Below are 21,590 nucleotides of genomic sequence, written 5' to 3' on the forward strand. Positions count from 1 at the left end.
ACCAAACTAGGTCAGTGGTCACGGAGACCTTGAGTGGAGCTGAAGAGCTGAGGACTGGAAGCAGCTGTTTCTATTGTTATTTCTATGAGTTAACACCATCTAAAATGTCTAAAGTGAGTTAGCTATTTTTACGGTTAATTCTTTTAAAGTATTTCTACTTTTTATTTAAGATAGACTTTGTGTAGAAAGGATATTATAACTGCCTGAATGTAGATTATACCGGTTGTTAACCAGTTTTGATGAAGACGGCTGAGAGTACACTCAGCCTTGGATATAAAACAGATTATACTTTAAGTGTGTGCGTTCTATTTGATTGTGGATCCATTTCACAGGCCTGGAGTCAGCTCTAAACAGTCTAGTGCAGGTGTTTCCCAACCCTGTTCCTGAAGGCACACCAACAGTATACATTTTCAACCTCTCCCTAATCCAACACACCTGAATCAACTCAGCAGAACATTAGAAGAGACTTCAAAACCTGAAATGAATGGGTCAGATAAGGGAGACATCCAAAATATGTACTGTTGGTGTGCCTCCAGGAACAGGAATGGGAAACACTGTTCTAGTGGATGTCTGACGTTTATGCTTAGGATAATGTTCAGAATTGTACGCACGAACGCCACGTGGAAATTTTCCTGGTCATAGTTTTAACTAATCAAGTTAGAACACCTACATACGCAGATAATGACGTTATGAGAGTATAATCGTTACTGATTGGTGATTGTAAGCAGAGCGGCCTAGAACTTATCGGAGTGTTCAAGCTAGCTTCTTGAATCTCTGACTCCGACTCTTCTTCATCTGACAGACTGGTCATTCTTTGGGTTAAACTGTATGCCATCCCTACAAGCGTCCGCAAAATGACTAAAAGTAAATGTATAAATCCTAAATTCGACATGAAGAGCACTAAAACGAGTGCAAAATAATTAGAAATTTTATTATTAACAGGGGAAAGCTCAAACAAGTCATACAGTGAGCCACAAACATAAAAAATAGCATGTCTAAACCAAACCAAACCAAAAGAAACGGGTTGTGCCTGTGTCCTGACGAGTGCTTTAACTCAGAGATAATCGTCCTCCTCAGTCCAGGATGAATCTTCTAGAATCAGAGAGTCATCTGATTCGGATGAGTCTGGGAATATGGAGCTGTTGCTCTGAAAGAAAGTGTCGCCGTCGCTGCTGCTGCTGCTGCTGTTTTCACTGTCGCTGTCATCATTTATTACCACCACTGCTGGAGATGCACTCACTTTTAGACCTGCGGACAGTGTATACTTCATGTATGTTTGTGTGTGTTTTTCAGGGTGCTTTCACAAGTGTAGATCGATCATTTTGTTCTGAAATGGGGATTAAAATTGTTACAATGCTGCTTTTTGTTCTTGGTGCGGATCGCAGCACAGCAAAGCTTCTGATCAGACCAAAACAGCTCCTCAGATTGGTCAGAGTTTGCTTTATTTTACAGGATTTTGCTCGCCTGTCAAGCAACGTAATTTTAATTTATGATGATGAGAAATGACATATTATAACCGAAAAGGTGCGCTTTTATTTTGAATCGTGACACTCACGGACATAAATCAGAGGAAGGATTTCTCATACAGAGCCTCATTTCAATTGTCAAGTGTTGTAAAATATATGTAGACTCTATATCAGAAGTCAAGTTAACAAAAAGGTTAAATGACATTATATTTTTTTATTAGTTCAGTAAGACAGCTTTTCACCTTTATATTCCGCATAAAACTGACTTTTACCAGTAGGAATAATATCTTGCTTTACTCATAATTCTCTCTTTGTATACCTATATACACTCATTGGCCACTTTGTTAGGTACACCTCACTAGTACCAAGTTGGACCCTCTTTTGCCTTCAGAACTGCTCTATTGGACTGAGAATGGTGACTGTGGAGGCCATTAGAGTACAGTGAACTCATCGTCATGTTTAAGAAACCAGTCTAAGATGATTCACGCTTTATGACATGGTGCGTTATCCTGCTGGAAGTAGCCATCAGAAGATGGAGACACTGTGGTCATAAAGGGATGGACATGGTCAGCAATACTCAGGTAGGCTGTGGTGTTGACATGATGCTCAATTGGTACTAATGGCCCAAAGTGTGCCAAGAAAATATCCCCCACACCATTACACCACCACCAGCAGCCTGAACCGCTGATACAAGGCAGGATGGATCCATGCTTTCATGGTGTTGACAGCAAATTCTGACCTGACCATCCGAATGTGGCAGCAGAAATGGAGACTCATCAGACCAGGCAACGTTTCTCCAATCTTCTATTGTCCAGTTTTGGTGAGCCTGTGTGAATTGTAGCCTCGATTTCCTGTTCTTAGCTGACAGGAGCGGCACCCGGTGTGGTCTTCTGCTGCTGTAGCCCGTCCGCCTCAAGGTTGGACGTGTTGTGTGTTCAGAGATGCTCTTCTGCAGACCTCGGTTGTAGCGAGTGCTTATTTGAGTTACTGTTGCCTTTCTATCAGCTGGAACCAGTCTGGCCATTCTCCTCTGACCTCTGGCATCAACAAGGCATTTGCGCCCACAGAACTGTCGCTCACTGGATATTTCCTCTTTTTCAGACCATTCTCTGTAAACCCTAGAGATGGTTGTGTGTGAAAACCATTCAGCACACCATTCAAAATGAAAGCGCACTTTTTTACTTCGGTCTCATTTCTCATGGTCCTAAATTAAATTAACGTCATACGATGGCTGAGTGGAATGCTAGAAAATAAAGCAAACTGGACTTTACTTGCACGTGACTTCTTGTAACTATTTTGGTCAATTTAGAAGCTTTGCAGTGTGAAACTGAACCGTACCAAGAACAAAAAGCAGCATTGAAACACTTTTAATCCCCGTTTTGGAGCAAAACAATCGATCTACAGCTGTGAAAGCACTCTTACACTTACAAAGCACCTTTTACAAAGCAGGAAAAAACACATGAGTAAATTTCTGACTTCAGTGTGCAAAGACTAGATAGGAGTGACGTCACGCACCTCTCACCTTTCCGCTCATTGATCAGCACCAGGCGTCTCTCCCGCATATCTGCACTCAGGTTCTCCACCATGCGGTCGATGCAGTTGTCCAGTACCAGCGAGCGAGTCTGAGATGTGATGTTCTGCCAGCACATCGGACACTTATCCTTGCGATTGCGCCACTCACTGATGCAGTGCTGACAGAAGCTGTGGGCACAGTTCAGAGTCACGGCCTGCGGAGGGCAGAGGTCAAAGGTAATCAGCAAATGGGGAACCTTCCAAATGCTTTTGGGCTCTTTGTACAATTCCAATGGACTTTTACACAAACCCCTACACCATCCTACACAGTTATAGACACTAGTGAACTTTTAAAAAAAGGTTGTGATTTTTCAGTAAGTCTAGGTTCTTTCCCTGTCAGCTGATCATGGGTTGTTGTTGTTGTTTTACCTCAATGAAGAGCTCTGAACAAATGCTGCATTGCAGTTCACTTTCCAGCACCTCAGTCATCTGTGTGACCACTTCCTCTTTCTGAGCCTTGGCCTTTTCTTTCTCTTCCTGTGGGAGAACACAATATAATTTAATTTGAGAATCGTCAGTCTACAGTGATCAATGATTGGCTGTTTTACTAGAAGGCGGGGCTTGCTTTGCTAGGGTGTGACTTGACGGTTTCAGTTTTCTCCATTCAACCTACAGCCTTAAATCAGAAAAGGTCGGGACAGTATGGAAAACCCAAATAAAAAAGATATAGTAGTTATTTGTAAAGTTACTTTGACTTAGTCAGAATTAATTGCCCTCCTGTAATTTTTTTCTCTTTTCAACTATTTCCCAAATGATGTTCAACAGTTTCAGGAATTTTTCACAGTATTTCCTATAATATTTTTTCTTCTGGAGAAAGTCTTATTTGTTTTATTTCAGCTAGAATAACAGCAGTTCTTTATTTTTTAAACCTATTTTAAGGTCAATATTATTAGACATCTCATCAGGTTTAGTTCATTCAATTCACCTTTATTTGTATAGCGCTTGTACAATGTAGATTGTGTCAAAGCAGCTTCACATAAAAAGGTCACAGTAAATAGGAACAGTGTAGTTCAGTTTGTAGTGTTTAAGTTCAGTTCAGTTTAGCTCAGTCCAGTGTGGTTTAATAATCACTACTGAGAGTCCAAACACTGAAGAGCAAATCCAACGATGCGCAGCTCTACAGATCCTGAACCATGCAAGTCAGTGGCGACAGCGAAGAGGGAAAAAAAAAACTTCACTAAAGGTGGAAGTGAAGAAAAAAAACCTTGAAAGAAACCAGACTCAGTTGTGCACGGCCATTTTAATTTCTCCGCTGGCCAAACGTCTTGTGCAGAGCTGCAGTCTCAGCGGCAGAGGCTGAAAGCTGGCCTCAGCGAAGACTCGTCTATCTCTGGAGCGTCACAGGAATCAGTCTCATGTTCTCCACTCCTCCATGACCACCACAGTAGCTGCTCAGGATACGGCCTGGTCTCATTAGCCCCCTTTAGCAATATTAGTTTTGTATTGTCAACAGAACAAACCACTGTTATACAATGACTTGCCTAATTACTCTAACTCGACTAATTAACATAGTTAAGCCTTTAAATGTCACTTTAATCTAGAGGTCCGCACCCAACCACTTCTGCCACATGTTCAGTCTTTCTTCACTCGATGCCCCCTTAGAATAATTTTCTACCCGACCCAACCTTTCCCACTAAATTTTGGAAACCAGATCAAAATCTTACGTTTAAATTGTGTACCACCAAAAGAGAGAGATAACAGATAAAACTGTAGGTTGTGCAAAGACTGTAGGCTAAATGTCAGTTTTGTTGGCCCTTTGTGATGAGACATGAGTGCTGCCTTAAACCTGAGGTTCCAGTCTTCTGAAGCGGGGGACACACAGCATCGTGCATATGACAGTTGCATCGCATGTTATTTAATTAAAATGAAACTATTCAGATGGCAGCAATATGAACAGTGTCCTGAGTCGTAGATGGGCGCAGCGGACAGTTGCAGACTTGCAGTATGCATACCCTGATAGAAATCTGTTTAGAAGTCTAAAATGCACAGCACTGCCACAGCAGCCCATCCGGTGTGCGACCCCCTTGACTGCTAAAGCGTAAAACTTTGAGGCATCACAGCACACAAAGAGTAACTTGCTTTCCATTTGCGTCTATGATGCATGAAAAAGACTGCCATATATCAGCCTTCCCTGATGTGGGTTTCCTAAGAGTAAACTAACCGCTTTCTAATGCAAGCTGAACGTCTTTCAAGAACAGCGCATCTTCACTTTGCTCTGGCATGGTAAAGCCCGCTCTGAGGACCGCTATCGAGATGATGCACGCACAGACTGAGTGAAAATATCCAGTTCATAAGAATGAGGAAATCACAGATATACTGCTCCGAAATAACGTCAGAACTCAGAAGCGATATTGTTAGACCGCCTGCTCCCAGTCAAAATACACCAGAGTTACCGACCATGACCACATTACATTCGGAAATGTATTCCTGCACCTCAAGAAATCTGGTTGGCTCCTGCGGTTCAGCTGTACGGCAGGAATGCAGACCTCTACTTAAATCTAGTATCTCAAAAAAATATCTAGTCAAATATTATGTGCTGTCATCATGGAAAAGATATAAGAAATCAGATATTAGAAATGAGTTATTAAAACTGTTATGATTAGAAATAGGGCGACAGTAGGTAGTGCTGTCGCCTCACAGCAAGAAGGTCGCTAGTTCAAGCCTCAGCTGGGTTTCTGTGTGGAGTTTGCATGTTCTCCCTACGTTCGCGTGGGTTTCCTCCAGGTGCTCCGGTTTCCCCCACAGTCCAAGACATGCGCTACAGGTGAATTGGGTAGGCTAACTGTCCGTAGTGTATGTGTGTATGGGTGTTTCCCAGAGATAGGTTGCAGCTGGAAAGGCATCCGCTGCATAAAACATGTGCTGGAATAGTTGCTGGTTCAGTCCGCTGTGGTGACCCCGGATTAATAAAGGAAATAAGCCGACAAGAAAATTAATGAATGTTTAGAAATGTGTTGAAAAGAAAGCTTCTTTCTATTAAACACAAATTAGGGGAAAAAACTGAGCAGAATAGTAATTTCTGGCCAACTCCGTAATCCTCTGACCTCCTTTATTTATCAGCATTCGCTTCAAATTTCCTTACATGCAAATCAATGTGACTCCATATGCGTTTTCATACTTTCCCATGATTACCTTTGTAACTTCCAGCTCCTTATCTTTGGCTTGAAGGACTTCCTTGAATCCTTGCCGAGCGTGTTTGAGCTCCTCAATAACCTTCCGGTGCTGTCAGAGTAAAGGAAACATTATGTAACACTTGCTCTTGAACATATGAAATATTCATGAGTTGCAGCTTTTTGCTCTCTTACCTCTTTCAACGCCTCCTCCAGTTGTTTCTTCAAGCCCACCTCGTTCTGTTGTGCTTTTTCAGTCTTGAGAAAACAAAATAATTGAGTAAACATACAGATACCATGACCCACAGCCTTCCCTTGTGGCAGGGATTGATTGTAAAACAGTGTTCTGTTTATTACTGAGAGGAAAAAGGAAAATGATATGAAAGACAGGACCGGTTTGGGGAATGACCCATCATTTAGATCACGACTCGGAAAAGCAAGCGGATCAAGTTTACAGCAAATCATACAACTTTTATAAAAGCAAGACATTCCAGCTACAGCTTATGCTTTATTAATTCATCTAAATATGTGAAGAAATGAGAGGACCATCTTCAAACAAAGAAAAGAAAAACTAACCAGATAAACAATTAATATAGTAAAAACAAAATAACATTCTGTGATAACACACAGGCCTGTCATGATATCTATTTTTGTTGTACGATATATTGCACCAATACATATATACTGTGATAAAAGACACTACTGTCATTTAAAGACCATTTGCCACTCATTATATGCCTGAATGACAAAATAATAGCATCACAATGCGTGTACACTCTTCCAAAGTACACATATTTTAATCTTAAGAATCTTTCATTTTAAGTATAGTCATTTTAACAATTAAATAATCCAGTGTTTACTGTCAATGGGGCAAGCAAAAGGAAAAACAAGATTTTGCTTACCGCACTATTTTGCTAGTTTTAACTTAATTTTGGCATATTGTTTGTTTAAAGAAAAAAAACACTATTTTGTGTACTTAAATAATACTAAAATAATTCTTGATTTAAGAATTAAGATATTTGGACTAGAAACAAAACAAAAAAAATCTTTTGCAGTGCAGAGAGAGGCTGGATTTACAATCAGGGCATCTTCCGTCCATTCCAGATCTGTTTTCAACCAAAAAAAGGAAAATGACCTCACAAAAAAAACTCAATTTTCATTTTTTGGTTTAGGGTAGGAAAATGTATAAACGACTTTAAAATTCATCATACACATGTAGGCAGTGCTGGAACGTCTTTTTCCAACCAAATTTGAACTTGTGACACCACCCTCAAAACAATAGTCCTCTGTAAATCAGCAGCCAGGCTTTTAATTATATATATAAAAGTTCACTGCCAAACTTCTTGCTGCTGTGCACCTGATGCCGAGCAAAGATAGCCATTTCAGAGCAGAACCTGGTTTGCATGATTGCTTCCAAGCAATAGTAATAATCAAAATAATATAAAGGAACTAAGTGAAAAGAAAATGATTAATAATAATAATAATAATAATAATAATAATAATAATAAGGGACTGAGTAAAAAGAAAATGAATGAACAATAATAATAATAATAATAAAAATAATATAAAGGAACTAAGCGAAAAGAAAATGAATAATAATAATAATAATAATAATAATAAGGGACTGAGTAAAAAGAAAATGAATGAACAATAATAATAATTATACAAAGGGACTAAGCGAAAAGAAAATGAATAATAATAATAATAATAATAATAATAATAATAAGGGACTAAGCGAAAAGAAAATAAATAATAATAATAATAATAAGGGACTGAGTAAAAAGAAAATGAATGAATAATAATAATATAAAGGGACCAAGTGAAAACCAAAGGAATGAATAATAATAATAATAATAATAACAATAATAATAATAATATAAAGGGGCTAAGCGAAAAGAAAATGAATAATAATAATAATAATAATAATAATAATAATAATAATAATAATAATAATAATAAGGGACTGAGTAAAAAGAAAATGAATAATAATAATAATAATAATAATAATAAGGGACTAAGCGAAAAGAAAATAAATAATAATAATAATAATAATAAGGGACTAAGCGAAAAGAAAATGAATGAACAATAATAATAATATAAAGGAACTAAGCGAAAAGAAAATGAATAATAATAATAATAAGGGACTAAGCGAAAAGAAAATAAATAATAATAATAATAATAATAATAAGGGACTGAGTAAAAAGAAAATGAATGAACAATAATAATAATATAAAGGAACTAAGCGAAAAGAAAATGAATAATAATAATAATAATAATAATAAGGGACTGAGTAAAAAGAAAATGAATGAACAATAATAATAATAATATAAAGGGACTAAGCGAAAAGAAAATAAATAATAATAATAATAATAATAATAAGGGACTGAGTAAAAAGAAAATGAATGAACAATAATAATAATATAAAGGAACTAAGCGAAAAGAAAATAAATAATAATAATAATAATAATAAGGGACTGAGTAAAAAGAAAATGAATGAACAATAATAATAATATAAAGGAACTAAGCGAAAAGAAAATAAATAATAATAATAATAATAATAAGGGACTGAGTAAAAAGAAAATGAATGAATAATAATAATATAAAGGGACCAAGTGAAAACCAAAGGAATGAATAATAATAATAATAATAATAACAATAATAATAATAATATAAAGGGGCTAAGCGAAAAGAAAATGAATAATAATAATAATAATAAAAATAATAATAATAATAAAAAAAATAATAAATAAAAAATTGCCATAATTCTTGCTGCTGTGCACCTGATGCAGAGCAAAGATAACTATTTCCAAGCAGCACCTGGTCTGCATGATTGTTTCAGAGCTACTGTAGGCCTAAATAATAATAACAATAATCTAATAATAATTAATATTGTTTACTTAGTGGTTTTTACTTAGCCCCTTTAAGCAATTTTTTTTGACTGTCTACAGAACAAACCATCATTATACAATAACTTGGCTAATTACCCTAACCTGCCTAATTAACCTAGTTAAGCCTTTAAATGTCCCTTTAAGCTGTATAGAAGTGTCTTGAAAAAGCTAAGCAAAGGAAATCTGGTTATTTATGCGTGTTTGGATTCGTCTGATTGGTAAATCATGTGTTAGCTAACGTGGGACCAGCCATGGTCAATCATAAGCACGTGCTCCTCTGGAAATTAGTATATAAATAAACTGCACAAAATCAAGTGGATGGAAACAGTTGATTGTCGTCTCACCTCCAGCCGCCGCTCCTCCTCACAGAAGGATTTCTCCAGCGTCTCCATGCGCCTGAGCGCCTGCTCCTGCTGTGACCTCAGCTGACCCCGCAGCGCCTCCAGCTGTGTCTGCAGGTCCTGCATCTCCTTCTCTCGCTCTGGTGTCTGCGTCTGCTGCTGCTCCAGCTCCGCCGCACGCTTCTGCGTGTCGCCCACGCGGCCCTTCAGCACCATCAGACTCCTATTGTATCGATGCAGAGTCGCCAGATGCTGACTGCTGTCGCTGGATGCGCTCGAGCTGCTGCCTGCTTTATCTGCACGAGCAAGTCCAGTGTTACGCATGTGACATTTGCAGTGAAAACTTAAAATATACATTCACAAAAAAAGTACAATTATTAGCCCCCTATATACTTTATTTGCCCAATTTCTGTTTAACGGAGAGATTTTTTCAACACATTTCTAATCTTAATAGTTTTAATAACTCATCTCTAATAACTGATTTATTTTCTCTGTGTCATGATGACAGTAAATAATATTAGACTAGATATTCTTCAAGACACTAGTATTCAGCTTAAAGTGACATTTAAAGGCTTAACTAGGTTAATTAGGGTAAAGTTAGGGTAATTAGGCAAGTCATTGTATGACAGTGGTTTGTTCTGTAGACATAACTCTAAACAATATTACTTAACCCTTTAACTACCTGCACGACCAAAAGGTTGACCTTATTTTGACTGACGGATTTTATTGAGAGGAGTACCTAACTTAACTAAACATGATTGAGAGCATCTCTACTGTCTGGTTGAAGTATGTTATGCCAAAAAAATCCACTAGTTGTCACTAACTTAAATCAGCACAGCAAATGGTCACAACATTGCTTGTACCATTGTCAAAAACAAGTCAAAATCAAAGAAATCACTCCTGCCATGTGAACTTTTTTTGGTGAAAATTTGCAAGGTAAGCATATTGTTTTGACATATTACCCTCTAAGAACCCTGACTTTACAAAGTTATGTCATGAGACTGATTCCTGTGACGCTCCAGAGACAGACGAGTCTTCGCTGAGGCCAGCTTCCAGCCTCCACCACTGAGACTGCAGCTCTGCACAAGACGTTTGGCCAGCGGAGAAATTAAAATGATCGTGCCCAACTGAGCCTGGTTTCTCTCAAGGTTTTTTTCTTCACTTCCGCCATTAGTGAAGTTTTTTTCCCTCTCCGCTGTCACCACTGGCTTGCATGTTTCGGGATCTATAGAGCTGCGCATCGTTGGATTTGCTCTTCAATATTTGGACTCTCAGTAGTGATTATTAAACCACACTGAACTGAGCTCAACTGAACTGAACTTAAACACTACAAACTGAACTACACTGTTCCTATTTACTGTGACCTTTTATGTGAAGCTGCTTTGACACAATCTATATTGTACAAGCGCTATACAAATAAAGCTGAATTGAATGTTACTTGGTGCTATAATAAAATATTTAGTATGTTTGTAATACTTTTTTTCAAACACATGCTCGACCAAATGATTAATTTGTCACTTAAACGTAGAAAAGCAAAACTAATGTGTCATATCATGCATTTCTGCAGTCAGAATGGACTGTCTGCTGAGAAACATTAACTTGTGATCATTCACACAATAAATATGACAGCTTGTTATTTCTTCACGAATAAACAGAGATCATTTTTAATTTTATATATATTTTTTGACACTTTTAAGATGTTTTTTAATGTAAACATAATGAATTCTTAGAACTAATGTGTGGAAATCATAATTTTCTAAAATTATTACCTCTGAAATGGCTAATTCTGGTGTGCTAGCATTAGTACAATTATAAGAGATTGATATTTGTTTGTTTGTTTTCTGCAGTTACACAGCATTGCTGGTTCACAAAAAAATCCTGTTGCACTTCTACACTGAAAAAAACTGTTGCAAACAATTTATTTGTGTTGAATTTAAACAAACAAATTAAATTGAGCAATGTTTAACTTAATTTGTTTGTTTAAATTCAGCCCAAATAAATTGTTTACAACCACTTAACGTAAAAAAATTGAATAAATCCAATGAATCATCTTTGAATCATTTTTTTCAGTGTACACTTGATTTTGGTTTTATTGTAAAAAACAAAACAAAAAAACAAACAGGAAAACATGTAAATTACTGTGCTAAATGAGAATCTCAAATATTTTATGACATACTTCAATAAATAAAGTTGGGGAAAAAATGCTCTGAGTGTGTTAACTAGCGACATTAGGAGTTACTATTGCTTTTTTCTTGGTGGGGCAGTCATTTCTTGGTGGGGGATAATAATAATATTGACCCTAAAGAGTTTTTTTTAAAGAAACTGCTTTTATTCTAGCCAAAATAAAACAAATAAGACTTTCTCCAGAAGAAAAAATATTATAGGAAATACTGTGAAAATTTCCTGAATCTGTTAAACATTTTTTTGGGAAATATTTGAAAAAAGAAATAAATGAATAATTCTGACTTTAACTGTATGTGTTTACACTATATTTAAACATCTGTTTATATTTTCTAAAACTATTAACCACAGAGTTATGTGAATTAAACTGCACAACTCAACAGAAACGATGCTAATCAAAAGAAAAAGAGTTGCTTACTATTACACAAACATGATTGGTTTTATTTTCATCTACATTTTTACATTTATGAGAAAAAAAAAGCTTTATTATGGATGTGATATCTCTCCGTTATGGATGTGACAGATGTGAAATTACCACTGTTGCGAGTTTGGTAAATCAAAAACAATAGTTTGAAAACATCGAGTATGTTTACAAAGACACCAACGCTCTGATTTTAATATGATTAAGACAATACTCTGATTAAGAGTCGACCATTTAAACAGCGATTGTTGAAGACAATACTCTGATTAAGAGTCGACCATTTAAACAGCGATTGTTGATGACCTTAATCTGACTAAAGTCATAATCAAACTGAACAGAAATGGAATTAAGACATGTGGAGTATGCCGATTTTAGTCGTCTGTACTGCACTTTAAAGCATGTAAACGCCGCAATCAAAATATCACCATTATGTAGGACTTTAAGCTGCTTTGTGTGACAGGATATTGCATACAGACACACACGGCTGTTTGACAATATTCTCTGCACCTATTGAGTCAGTAAAGGACCATAGACACGCTTACCCAAAATGCGAAAGCTTTTTCTTTCCATTCAGCGTGCTGTATCAAATTCTATTAACCTCTTAAGGCCCAGGGTGTGTTTTTACAGACATTTTTTTTATTTTTCTTTGCTATTTAGGCTTCTTAGAACCTAATTAGAATAAAAACCTAAGTATCATCCTTTGATATGATGTACTTTTAGAGAAAATTATGTCCATATATGTGGACTCGTGGTCAGAATTTACATAAAACACTTTTTCCTGAATGTTTTTAAACGCATATTTAAGAAAGCAAGATAAAAAAAAAACTATCAGAGATTAAAAACAAACAAAAAAAAAATTCCCATTTTGGACAGTTAAAAATAGGGTTTGGGACATTTCATATGCTGCAAAACAGTTGCAGGATCACACTGTATGTCTATGGTTTCCGCTACATTCATTCTTCCATGACGGCCACCACACCAAGATTCATCCCGCCACGGCTAAATCACAGCTTCTCATTCAAAACATTCTATTTTTTTTTTCAATAGCGGGTGATAAATTGCACCAAAACAAATTAAAAGGTAAGTGAATTATAACAGAGCGAACTTTTCTGTAACCGTAGTAGTGCTGTGCGTCATTTGTTTAACCCTTTAAGGTTACGTGCTGACTGACTGGCTGACTGTGACAGGTGCGTGATGCGTGAGGCCAGCAAACACGAAGTATAGCCGTTTCACTTTACTTCTGGACGCATTAATACCGGAGACATTCATAAATATTGATTCGATTGATTCACTGATTCGATCCAAGACCAACGACGAGATGATCCCAAGGTTTCCATATCCTGGACCAGGCCGTATCCTGAGCAGCTACTGTGATGGTCATGGAAGAGTGGAGAACATGAGACTGATTCCTGTGACGCTCCAGAGACAGACGAGTCTTCGCTGAGGCCAGCTTCCAGCCTCCGCCACTGAGACTGCAGCTCTGCACAAGACGTTTGGCCAGCGGAGAAATTAAAATGGTCGTGCCCAACTGAGTCTGGTTTCTCTCAAGATTTTTTTTCTTCACTTCCGCCATTAGTGAAGTTTTTTTTCCCTCTCCGCTGTCGCCTCTAGCTTGCATGGTTCGGGATCTGTAGAGCTGCGCATCGTTGGATTTGCTCTTCAGTGTTTGGACTCTCAGTAGTGATTATTAAACCACACTGAACTGAGCTAAACTGAACTGAACTTAAACACTACAAACTGAACTACACTGTTCCTATTTACTGTGACCTTTTATGTGAAGCTTTGACACAATCTACATTGTAAAAGCGCTATACAAATAAAGGTGAATTGAATTGAATATTCCTAGCAAATCTAATAAATGCTGGAGACATACTCGTTACATAAACGCACTAAAATCACACCTCAGCAGCGTTTATTTGAGAGCGCACAAGAAAATCTGCGCACACTTGAAACAGCTTATATTTGAGGGGACGTGAAAGAAGTTGTGCACGAGCAGAAAAAAAACGGCGCGCAAGCAAAGAAATCCGCATGCTCGTAGGCTATTACATAAATGCGATCTCGACTTCTAATACTGCGCTCACGACATTTGTCAGTGAAATAACGCCACAGGTGTTTGGTAGATCTGTGTAAAAAAAGGCCTGCTGCCACAGCTGAAAAAAACCTAGAGGAAACTCTGATGTCTGTAATAAAATATAAAACATTCAAAGTATTTTAAATAACCACTTAAGAGCTAAAATCTGCTGTCCACATATGTGGACACTCAAGCCTTAGGTGGTTAAAACAACACTCTTCTAGCAGTCCTTACTTCATACTCGCATACGATATAGTTTTACATGGGGGGCATGAATGAAATGTTCCTGAATGAAAGTGCCAAACTGCAGTCAAAATTAAAAATAAAACTCCCGAAATTACATGAAACTCCAGAGGAACTGTGGAGAGCGTGGTGTTGTAATGACGTTAATCGATCTATGTGCTAGAACAGGATCATGACAGTAACATTCAAAAAGCAGCTCATGTAAAAGCCTTGAAGGGCACATAGTTTACCTCTTTTTTATGATTTAATATTAATATTATGGTTCTTCTGAGTGTGCCAGTTTAGGTTCAGTTTAAAACACAATTCAGATTGTTTTATTATAATGTGTTAAAGAGTGTCATGTTGGGGGCGTGTCCACAGTTCACTGATTTATGGGTGTGTTGCTTCTCGTGTAAATTAGTTTCGGCTTCCCGCCAACGTAACAAGGGCGAGCTCACCCGCTCTGCGTTTGCAATAGAGTCTGACAGGCAGACGGAGACGAGCAGGAGAGAGAGGATCAGCATTCAGTCGTACATGTACGACTCTGACACAGACCAAGCAGAGAGTACAAAATCATTTGTGTCTTTGTACAGTTTTACAGCCAACTGTGTGCTAGTTTCAAGTGCCGAGCTTGTACACAGAAACTAATAACCACGCACACTGAATTAACTTTGACTGAGGCACCGGATGCGCCGCTCGAAGCCGTGACACGGCACACCAGACACTCTCTGTGGCGCGGCAGAAGCATGAAGTGTCCCGAATCGTCGCGGCACACATTTTTGAATTCTAAACATAGGTTTCTGCAGCGGTCCACGGCGCCCAGCCGTCGACTTGAGTGTACCCTGATAGAAACCTATGTTTAGAACTCTAAAACGCATGCTAGTTAAGATCACAGGGAGCTTCTGGGATCGCGAGAAATGCAAACGGCTGAAGTATAAGGTAGACTCAATGAGAAGTACACATGTTTGCAAACCTACCTAAAGATACAACCAATAATTCCGATTAGAGCGATAATGTGGAGAATATTGATCTTGTGTTGAGCCCAATGAGCCTTGCATCTAAAAATAGAGCTAGGGTGTTCCTTTAGTGATATCGCTTCGACTCACGCTGAAAATGGCGGACGTGAATCAACAAACTGAGGATATGATGACGCGCCTGTCAATCAATATTGGTGGGCGGGGGGACCGCTCTCCTATGTAAAGTTGCGGTCGGTTTGAAAACAGCTCCAATTGGTCCACCGTTTTATATGTTGTTAAATTGAGTTTTAAATTGAGCACTGGGTGTGTTTATATCACCCCAATATGACGGTCTATACACCATTCATGCACATATGTCTGTCCAAACAGCTTGTAAAGTAGATTTTACACCATAGGTGCCCTTTAATCATACTATTGTCTTATTCAGATTAAGGTAAGTAATTAGATTACTGATGTCCATGTAAACATAGTCAATAATACAGTAATTTTTAGATTACTGTAAAATACAAGCCCACACAAAATACTTTAGCTATTTTGGTAAAAACTTTCTTTTTTTTCATGGCAAGGTTGACATTTGCATGGAATTGCTCACCTCTATCCTCCTCCAACGGTCTAGAGCAAAGCTTTAGAGTCTCCCTGCGTTCCCCGGATGGACAGGGCTGAGCGCGGGATTTATCTGGGGCGGAGCTGCGGTACAGCTTGGATTTGGAGTGCTGAGTGGGACACGGCTCTGATTCGTCTCCTCCATCAAACTTGCGCTTAGAGTTTTTCAGTTTTTGGCTTAATGACGCAGCGCCAGAGTCTTTCCCGAGATTCCCAGACAGGAATGATTTGACGTCATTGAAGTTCTTCTGCACGAGGATGTAGTCAAACTCTACAGGGTTTCCATCAAGAGGGACGCCGAGTCTCACAGAGTCGCTCTGGTGGAGGATACAGGGACTCAAGGGTGGGATCCGTTTGCCGTTCACCCACACGCCATTCAGACTCTGGGTCACAATACAAGGATGAGAAGTTAGACACAATAAATAAACTCATTAAACGTCCAGTAAATATTAAAATAAGGTTGTTTAGATGTTAGTATCAGTATTTTTACAGCGTTTATTGTTATTGCACTTCACCAAAAACAGTGGAAAATAAGATGTTCCTATAAACCGATAAGCTAAAAGAGAGACACACAGAACTACAAATAGTCTGACAGACCAACACTACACCTTATTGTCCGTCACGGTCCACTGTCTGCCTTCATTTAGCTTGAACACACAGTGGATTCTGGATATCATGAGCGGGCAGCTGGATGACAGAATCTGATGGGTCACATTCAGACCACGGCCAACAGAAACCTGATGCAAAGGAGACACATGAGCAGTCAGCAAACACACATTTAGATCATTAGCTCATGACTAACACACACAGTATGAGTGATAAATTAAAGATTGAAACCCTCACCCTGAATTCAGAGAGAGCAGAAATATTTAGGTAAAGTTTGGGTTTTAGTTCATTCAATCATTTTAAAACAGTGACAAAGAACATTGAAATTATATTATTAAGCAGAGGGTCAGAATGTGCGCATATAAAACCAACTTTACCTCAACAGCAAATATGCACACAATTCACACTTAAATATGTGAAAGCAGTGACTAGTATCGTCAATGCTAGTCAGCGCGGTTATGATTTGTAATTAATAGGTGAAAATTAGAGCAAAATAACCCCATATAATGCTTAATTTCGCCTTATAACGCTGCAATATCAGTCAATATGTACATTTAATAAATTTGCATATACATTAATATGCAAAACTCAAAAAGCAGTGACTAGTATCGTCAATCCTAGTCATTGTTGTTAGGATTTGAAAATAATAGGCAAAAATTTGAGCAAAACACCACCACTTAATGCATAATTTTGCCCTACAAAGCTGCAATATTAGAGTCATTATGTAAATTTTATAAATATAACTTACATATATTAAAACAAACAACTCGAAAAGCAGTTATGCTAGCAGTGATGCACCATCAATGCTAGTCAGTCAGTGTTGTTTTGTAGTTGATAGGTGAAAATGAGAGCAAAACTACCCCCCATAATGCTTAATTAATAAATTCAATTCAATTTTATTTATAAAGCACTTTAAAACAACACAGTCGACCAAAGTGAGAGTAAAACAAACTTTAAACTACAAATAAATAAACATAAAATGTCAACATCTCACGCTGTGCTAAAAGCCAAACTGAACAAGCGGGTTTTAAGAAGAGATGTAAAAACAGTAATGGAAGAGGCTTGTCTAATATACAACGGCAACTCATTCCACAATTTTAGTGCAGCCACAGCAAAAGCCCGATCCCCTCTGAGCTTTCGACTGGTCCTGGGGACACCCAGGAGGAGCTGGTCGGCTGATCTGAGCGAACGAGAAGGTGTGTAAGGACAGAGAAGCTCAGAGAGGTAAAGGGGTGCAGCACCATTTAGACACTTAAAAACAAATTAAAGTAACTTAAAATGGATCCTGAAATGCACGGGCAGCCAGTGAAGAGAAGATAAAATAAGGGTGATGCGCTCGTACAATAAAAGTGCCATATCAAAGTCAATACGTACATTTAATAAATATACATGAGGACCAGTGGATCTTTTGGTCATTGGATTTTCATTTTAGAAAAAGATATTGAAAAACGAGCCGTTTTTGATTTTCGTTTTAAAATAAAATAAATAAAAAAAAACGAAAATTGAAACTCAATTGATTTTTGTTTTTGAATTTTAATACGAAGATCAAACAAATGGCTCGTTTTTCTTTTTCATGGTGAAAAACGGAAAATCGAAATTAAAAATTATTTGATTTTCGTCGGTGCAATAGCCTAGTGGTTAGCACGTCGACATATGGTGCAGTAGCACGTCAGGGCGTCACGAGTTCGAATCCCAGCTCGAGGACATTTCCCTACCCTACCCCCCCCTCTCTCTCTCCAACTTCGCTTCCTGTCCTAAATACTGTCCTATCTAATAAAGGTAAAATGGCCAAAAACAAATCTTTAAAAAATAAAAAATTAAAAAATAAAAAAATTATTTGATTTTCATTTTTTTATTTCGAACAACAAAAAATAAAATCACCAGAAAACAAAAACAATTGAAGACTTGTTTTTTATATTGCGAAAGCAGATAGGCCAACTCATTTACAGTGACGCAAAGCTGCCACACACAGGCTAGCCTACTATAGGCTATTATTTTTTTCCCACTTAATAATGTTATAAAAGATATTTTCTTATTATATGTAGTCGATAAGACATATTTTCCTCATTAAGACAACAAATTTCTCATATAAGGGCCGGTTATAGGCTAAATATTTATTTTTTGTTAGCATGTTTTAAATGAAACAACCTTTATTTTGACGTTAGATGCAAGCATTACGCTGCTTTACTGAACACTTTTCTGAAAATAAAGTTTTAATATTGTTAAAACGATAACACTTCCACTTCCCGAACTAACACGGAGAGATGAGCAATGATTCTAAACGAATGTCTAATGTTACTGTCACTCCTGAAGCGGAAATGATTTTAACAATAAACTTTATTTTCGGAAAACTGTTCAGCAATGCAAATATCGTCAATTATGTTGTTCCATATAACCGGCTTCAATGAGGAAAATATGTATTAACAAAATCCTGTTATCACAAGAAAATACCTTTTATAACATTATTAAGTGGGGAAAAAAAAAATAATAGCCTATGGTAGGCTAGCCTGTGTGTGGCAGTATTGGATCACTGTAAATAAATTGGCCTATCTGCTTTCGCAATATAAAAGTCTTTATTCGTTTTTGTTTTCTGATGATTTTATTTTTTGTTATTCGAAATAAAAAATGAAAATCAAGTAAATTTTTTATTTTGATTTCCCGTTTTTCACCATGAAAAAGAAAAACCGAGTTATTTGTTTGATCTTCGTTTTAAAATTCAAAAACAAAAAAAAAAAAATCAAGAAAAACATCGAGTTTCAATTTTTGTTTTTTAATTTTTCAGTTTGTTTAATAGTTTTTCAATATCCGTTTCTAAAATGAAAATCCAATGACTAAAAGATACATGAGCGATTCCAGCGTTATGGATGTGACATTTCAGAAAAATCTCAAAACATAAATTAACAGAGGAATTATTTGTTAACATTATATTGAAACATCTGCTTATATTTTTCAAAACAACCAGCCACAGAGTTGTGGGAGCAGAAAAATATCAATCTGTAAACATGTTTTGTATTTTAAATGAAAGAAATAAACATGCGTTATTGACGTGACAAAAAAAGTCTGCAAGTTTACAGTATACAACAAACTTTGTAGAAATTCTGTGAATTAAACTGCACAACCCAACAGAAACAATGCTAATCAAAAGAAGAAGAGTTGGTTCTCTATTGAACAAACATGATTGATTTTATTTGATTTAACATTTTTGCAATTATGAGGGAAAAGCTTCATTATGGATGTGACAGATGTGAAATTGCCACTTTGCTAAATGTAATATAATTGTTTGGAAACATTGACAGAGACATTAAGTATTTTTAAAGCACTGTAAAATACAAACCTAACGTTATACAAAAAACGCAGAAACGGTTTTACTATTTTGGTGAAAACCTAATTTTTTTCATGGCAAGGTTGACATTTACATGGAATTGCTCACATATATATATTAATACAAAAAACTAGAAAAGCAGTAACTAGCATCATTAATGCTAGTCAGTCAGTGTTGTTAGGAGTTGGAATAGGTGACATTTTAGAGCAAAACAACCCAGCATTATGCTTAACTTTGACCTATAAAGCTGTAATATCAAAGTCAGTAAGTAAATCTAATAAATATACATATATTAAAACGAACAACTTGAAAAGCAGTGATTAGCATCATCAATGCTAGTCATTGATGTTATGATTTGGAATTAATAGGTAAAAATGAGAAGAAAACAACCCAATTTATGACATAATTTTTCTCTAATACGCTGAAATATCACAGTCAATATGACAATTTTATAAATATACATAACGTATATGTTATTACGAAAGACTCGAAAAAAAGCTAGCATCATCAATGCTAACGTTAGACAGTGTTGTTATGATTCGGAATGAATAGGTGCAATCTTAGAGCAAAACATGCCTTAATTTTGCCCTATGAAGCTGCAATATCAATGTTAATATATTAAATTTAACAATTATACATTAATTCTTTATACATAAATACATTAATAATACTGCAAACATGCACCTCAGAATCCTCGAACAGACGCAGCCAGTCAGAGTCTCTTCCCACGCGCTGCAAACACCAGATTTTCTCTTTTGCCGAACTCTCTTCTTCGTTGTTTGAGGAAGGAGGCTCCTCGGTCTTTTCCATTATTCCTGCTCCATTAATTCATGCCAAATAATATTGTTTTTATTGTGTGTTCTCCGCCACATACCGCCATGAAAGCTGCGCAAGAGCTTTTCATAAGAACACAGCGCCTCCACTCTACACGCTCGTGAACGTCATGTGACGCTCAACCTATCATCTGATTGGCTGCGAGGTTTGGCGCTTGAATATAATTGGCTGAGCAGGAGTGACTTTCCCAATGACAGCACGGGGTTCTCCGATAGATGGCAGTTGGCGGATCTGCGAGTCTAACAAAGTAAAGGAAATTACATACAAAATATTACATATAAATATTACATATATGTAATATTATACTTGTAATAGTTTACTTAATATATAAACTATGTTCTATATTGAAAACAAATGTACATTTTGTGACTTGGAAGAAATTCAATTCACCTTTATTTGTATAGCGCTTTTACACTGTAGATTGTGTCAAAGCAGCTTAACATAGAAGTTCTATTAAATGTAAACAGTGTGAGTCCAGTTTTTAGAGTTGATGTGAAAGTGAAGGAAAAAACCTAGAGAAAAAACAGGCTCAGTTGGGCATGACAATTTCTCCTCTGGCCACCAAACTTCTTGTGCAGAGCTGCAGTCTAGGCGCTGGAATACGCTGGACGTCCATCGTGGAGAAGCTGCAGGTGTGAGTAGGCCACCGGTGAGTGTTCAGGCTGGCCCATGAGATCAATGCGGAGACTTGTCGGTCACTGGGGTCTTTCAGGAATCAGTCTCATGCTCTCCACTCCTCCATGACCACCAAAGCATCTGCTCAGGATACGGCCTGGTCCAGGATTATGGAGACCTCTATAAGTCTTCTTTCTTTGGTTGACATCATCCAATCATTGTTCATCTTTCTTTGTGAATGTATTTGTGTGAAACTATGTTAGACAGAATGACGTAGCTATCCCTTAGAAAAGATAAATGTTGAAATTTGTTTAAATTATTTTGACATAATTGTCCTTTATTAAAAATCTAATGCTTGCAT

General features: G+C 37.1%; 1 protein-coding gene across 2 annotated transcripts; it reads right to left on the reverse strand.

Moving 5' to 3' along the window:
• Positions 1-910: 910 nt before the first annotated feature.
• Positions 911-20,697, reverse strand: rnf8 (ring finger protein 8, E3 ubiquitin protein ligase). Of its 2 annotated transcripts, none has more exons than XM_056481742.1 (9): positions 20,465-20,697; positions 16,461-16,589; positions 15,842-16,235; positions 9,381-9,673; positions 6,344-6,406; positions 6,171-6,260; positions 3,408-3,515; positions 2,989-3,193; positions 911-1,248 (listed from the first exon to the last, which is right to left on the reverse strand). In XM_056481742.1, exons 1-9 carry the CDS (start codon positions 20,588-20,590, stop codon positions 1,055-1,057), a joined length of 1,602 nt encoding a protein of 533 aa, XP_056337717.1. In that variant the 5' UTR covers positions 20,591-20,697; the 3' UTR covers positions 911-1,054. The 2 variants fall into 2 exon arrangements, with proteins under 2 accessions (XP_056337717.1, XP_056337718.1); XM_056481743.1 differs by having other exon boundaries at positions 1,105-1,248; positions 2,982-3,193.
• Between the last annotated feature and the right edge of the window lie 893 nt (positions 20,698-21,590).

The sequence above is a fragment of the Danio aesculapii genome, chromosome 20 (assembly GCF_903798145.1).
Source record: "Danio aesculapii chromosome 20, fDanAes4.1, whole genome shotgun sequence".
Taxonomy (NCBI): domain Eukaryota; kingdom Metazoa; phylum Chordata; class Actinopteri; order Cypriniformes; family Danionidae; genus Danio; species Danio aesculapii.

What these genes read in the sequence shown, in the direction of transcription:
- rnf8 (XM_056481742.1), bottom strand. Translation starts at nt 20,590, where the DNA reads ATGGAAAAGACCGAGGAGCCTCCTTCCTCAAACAACGAAGAAGAGAGT. An exon ending in GTCTGTTCGAGGATTCTGAG is followed by an intron (nt 16,590 to 20,464) that starts GTGCATGTTTGC and finishes CCTTTGCATCAG; the next exon opens with GTTTCTGTTGGCCGTGGTCT. An exon ending in ACCGTTGGAGGAGGATAGAG is followed by an intron (nt 9,674 to 15,841) that starts GTGAGCAATTCC and finishes TTGCTCGTGCAG; the next exon opens with ATAAAGCAGGCAGCAGCTCG.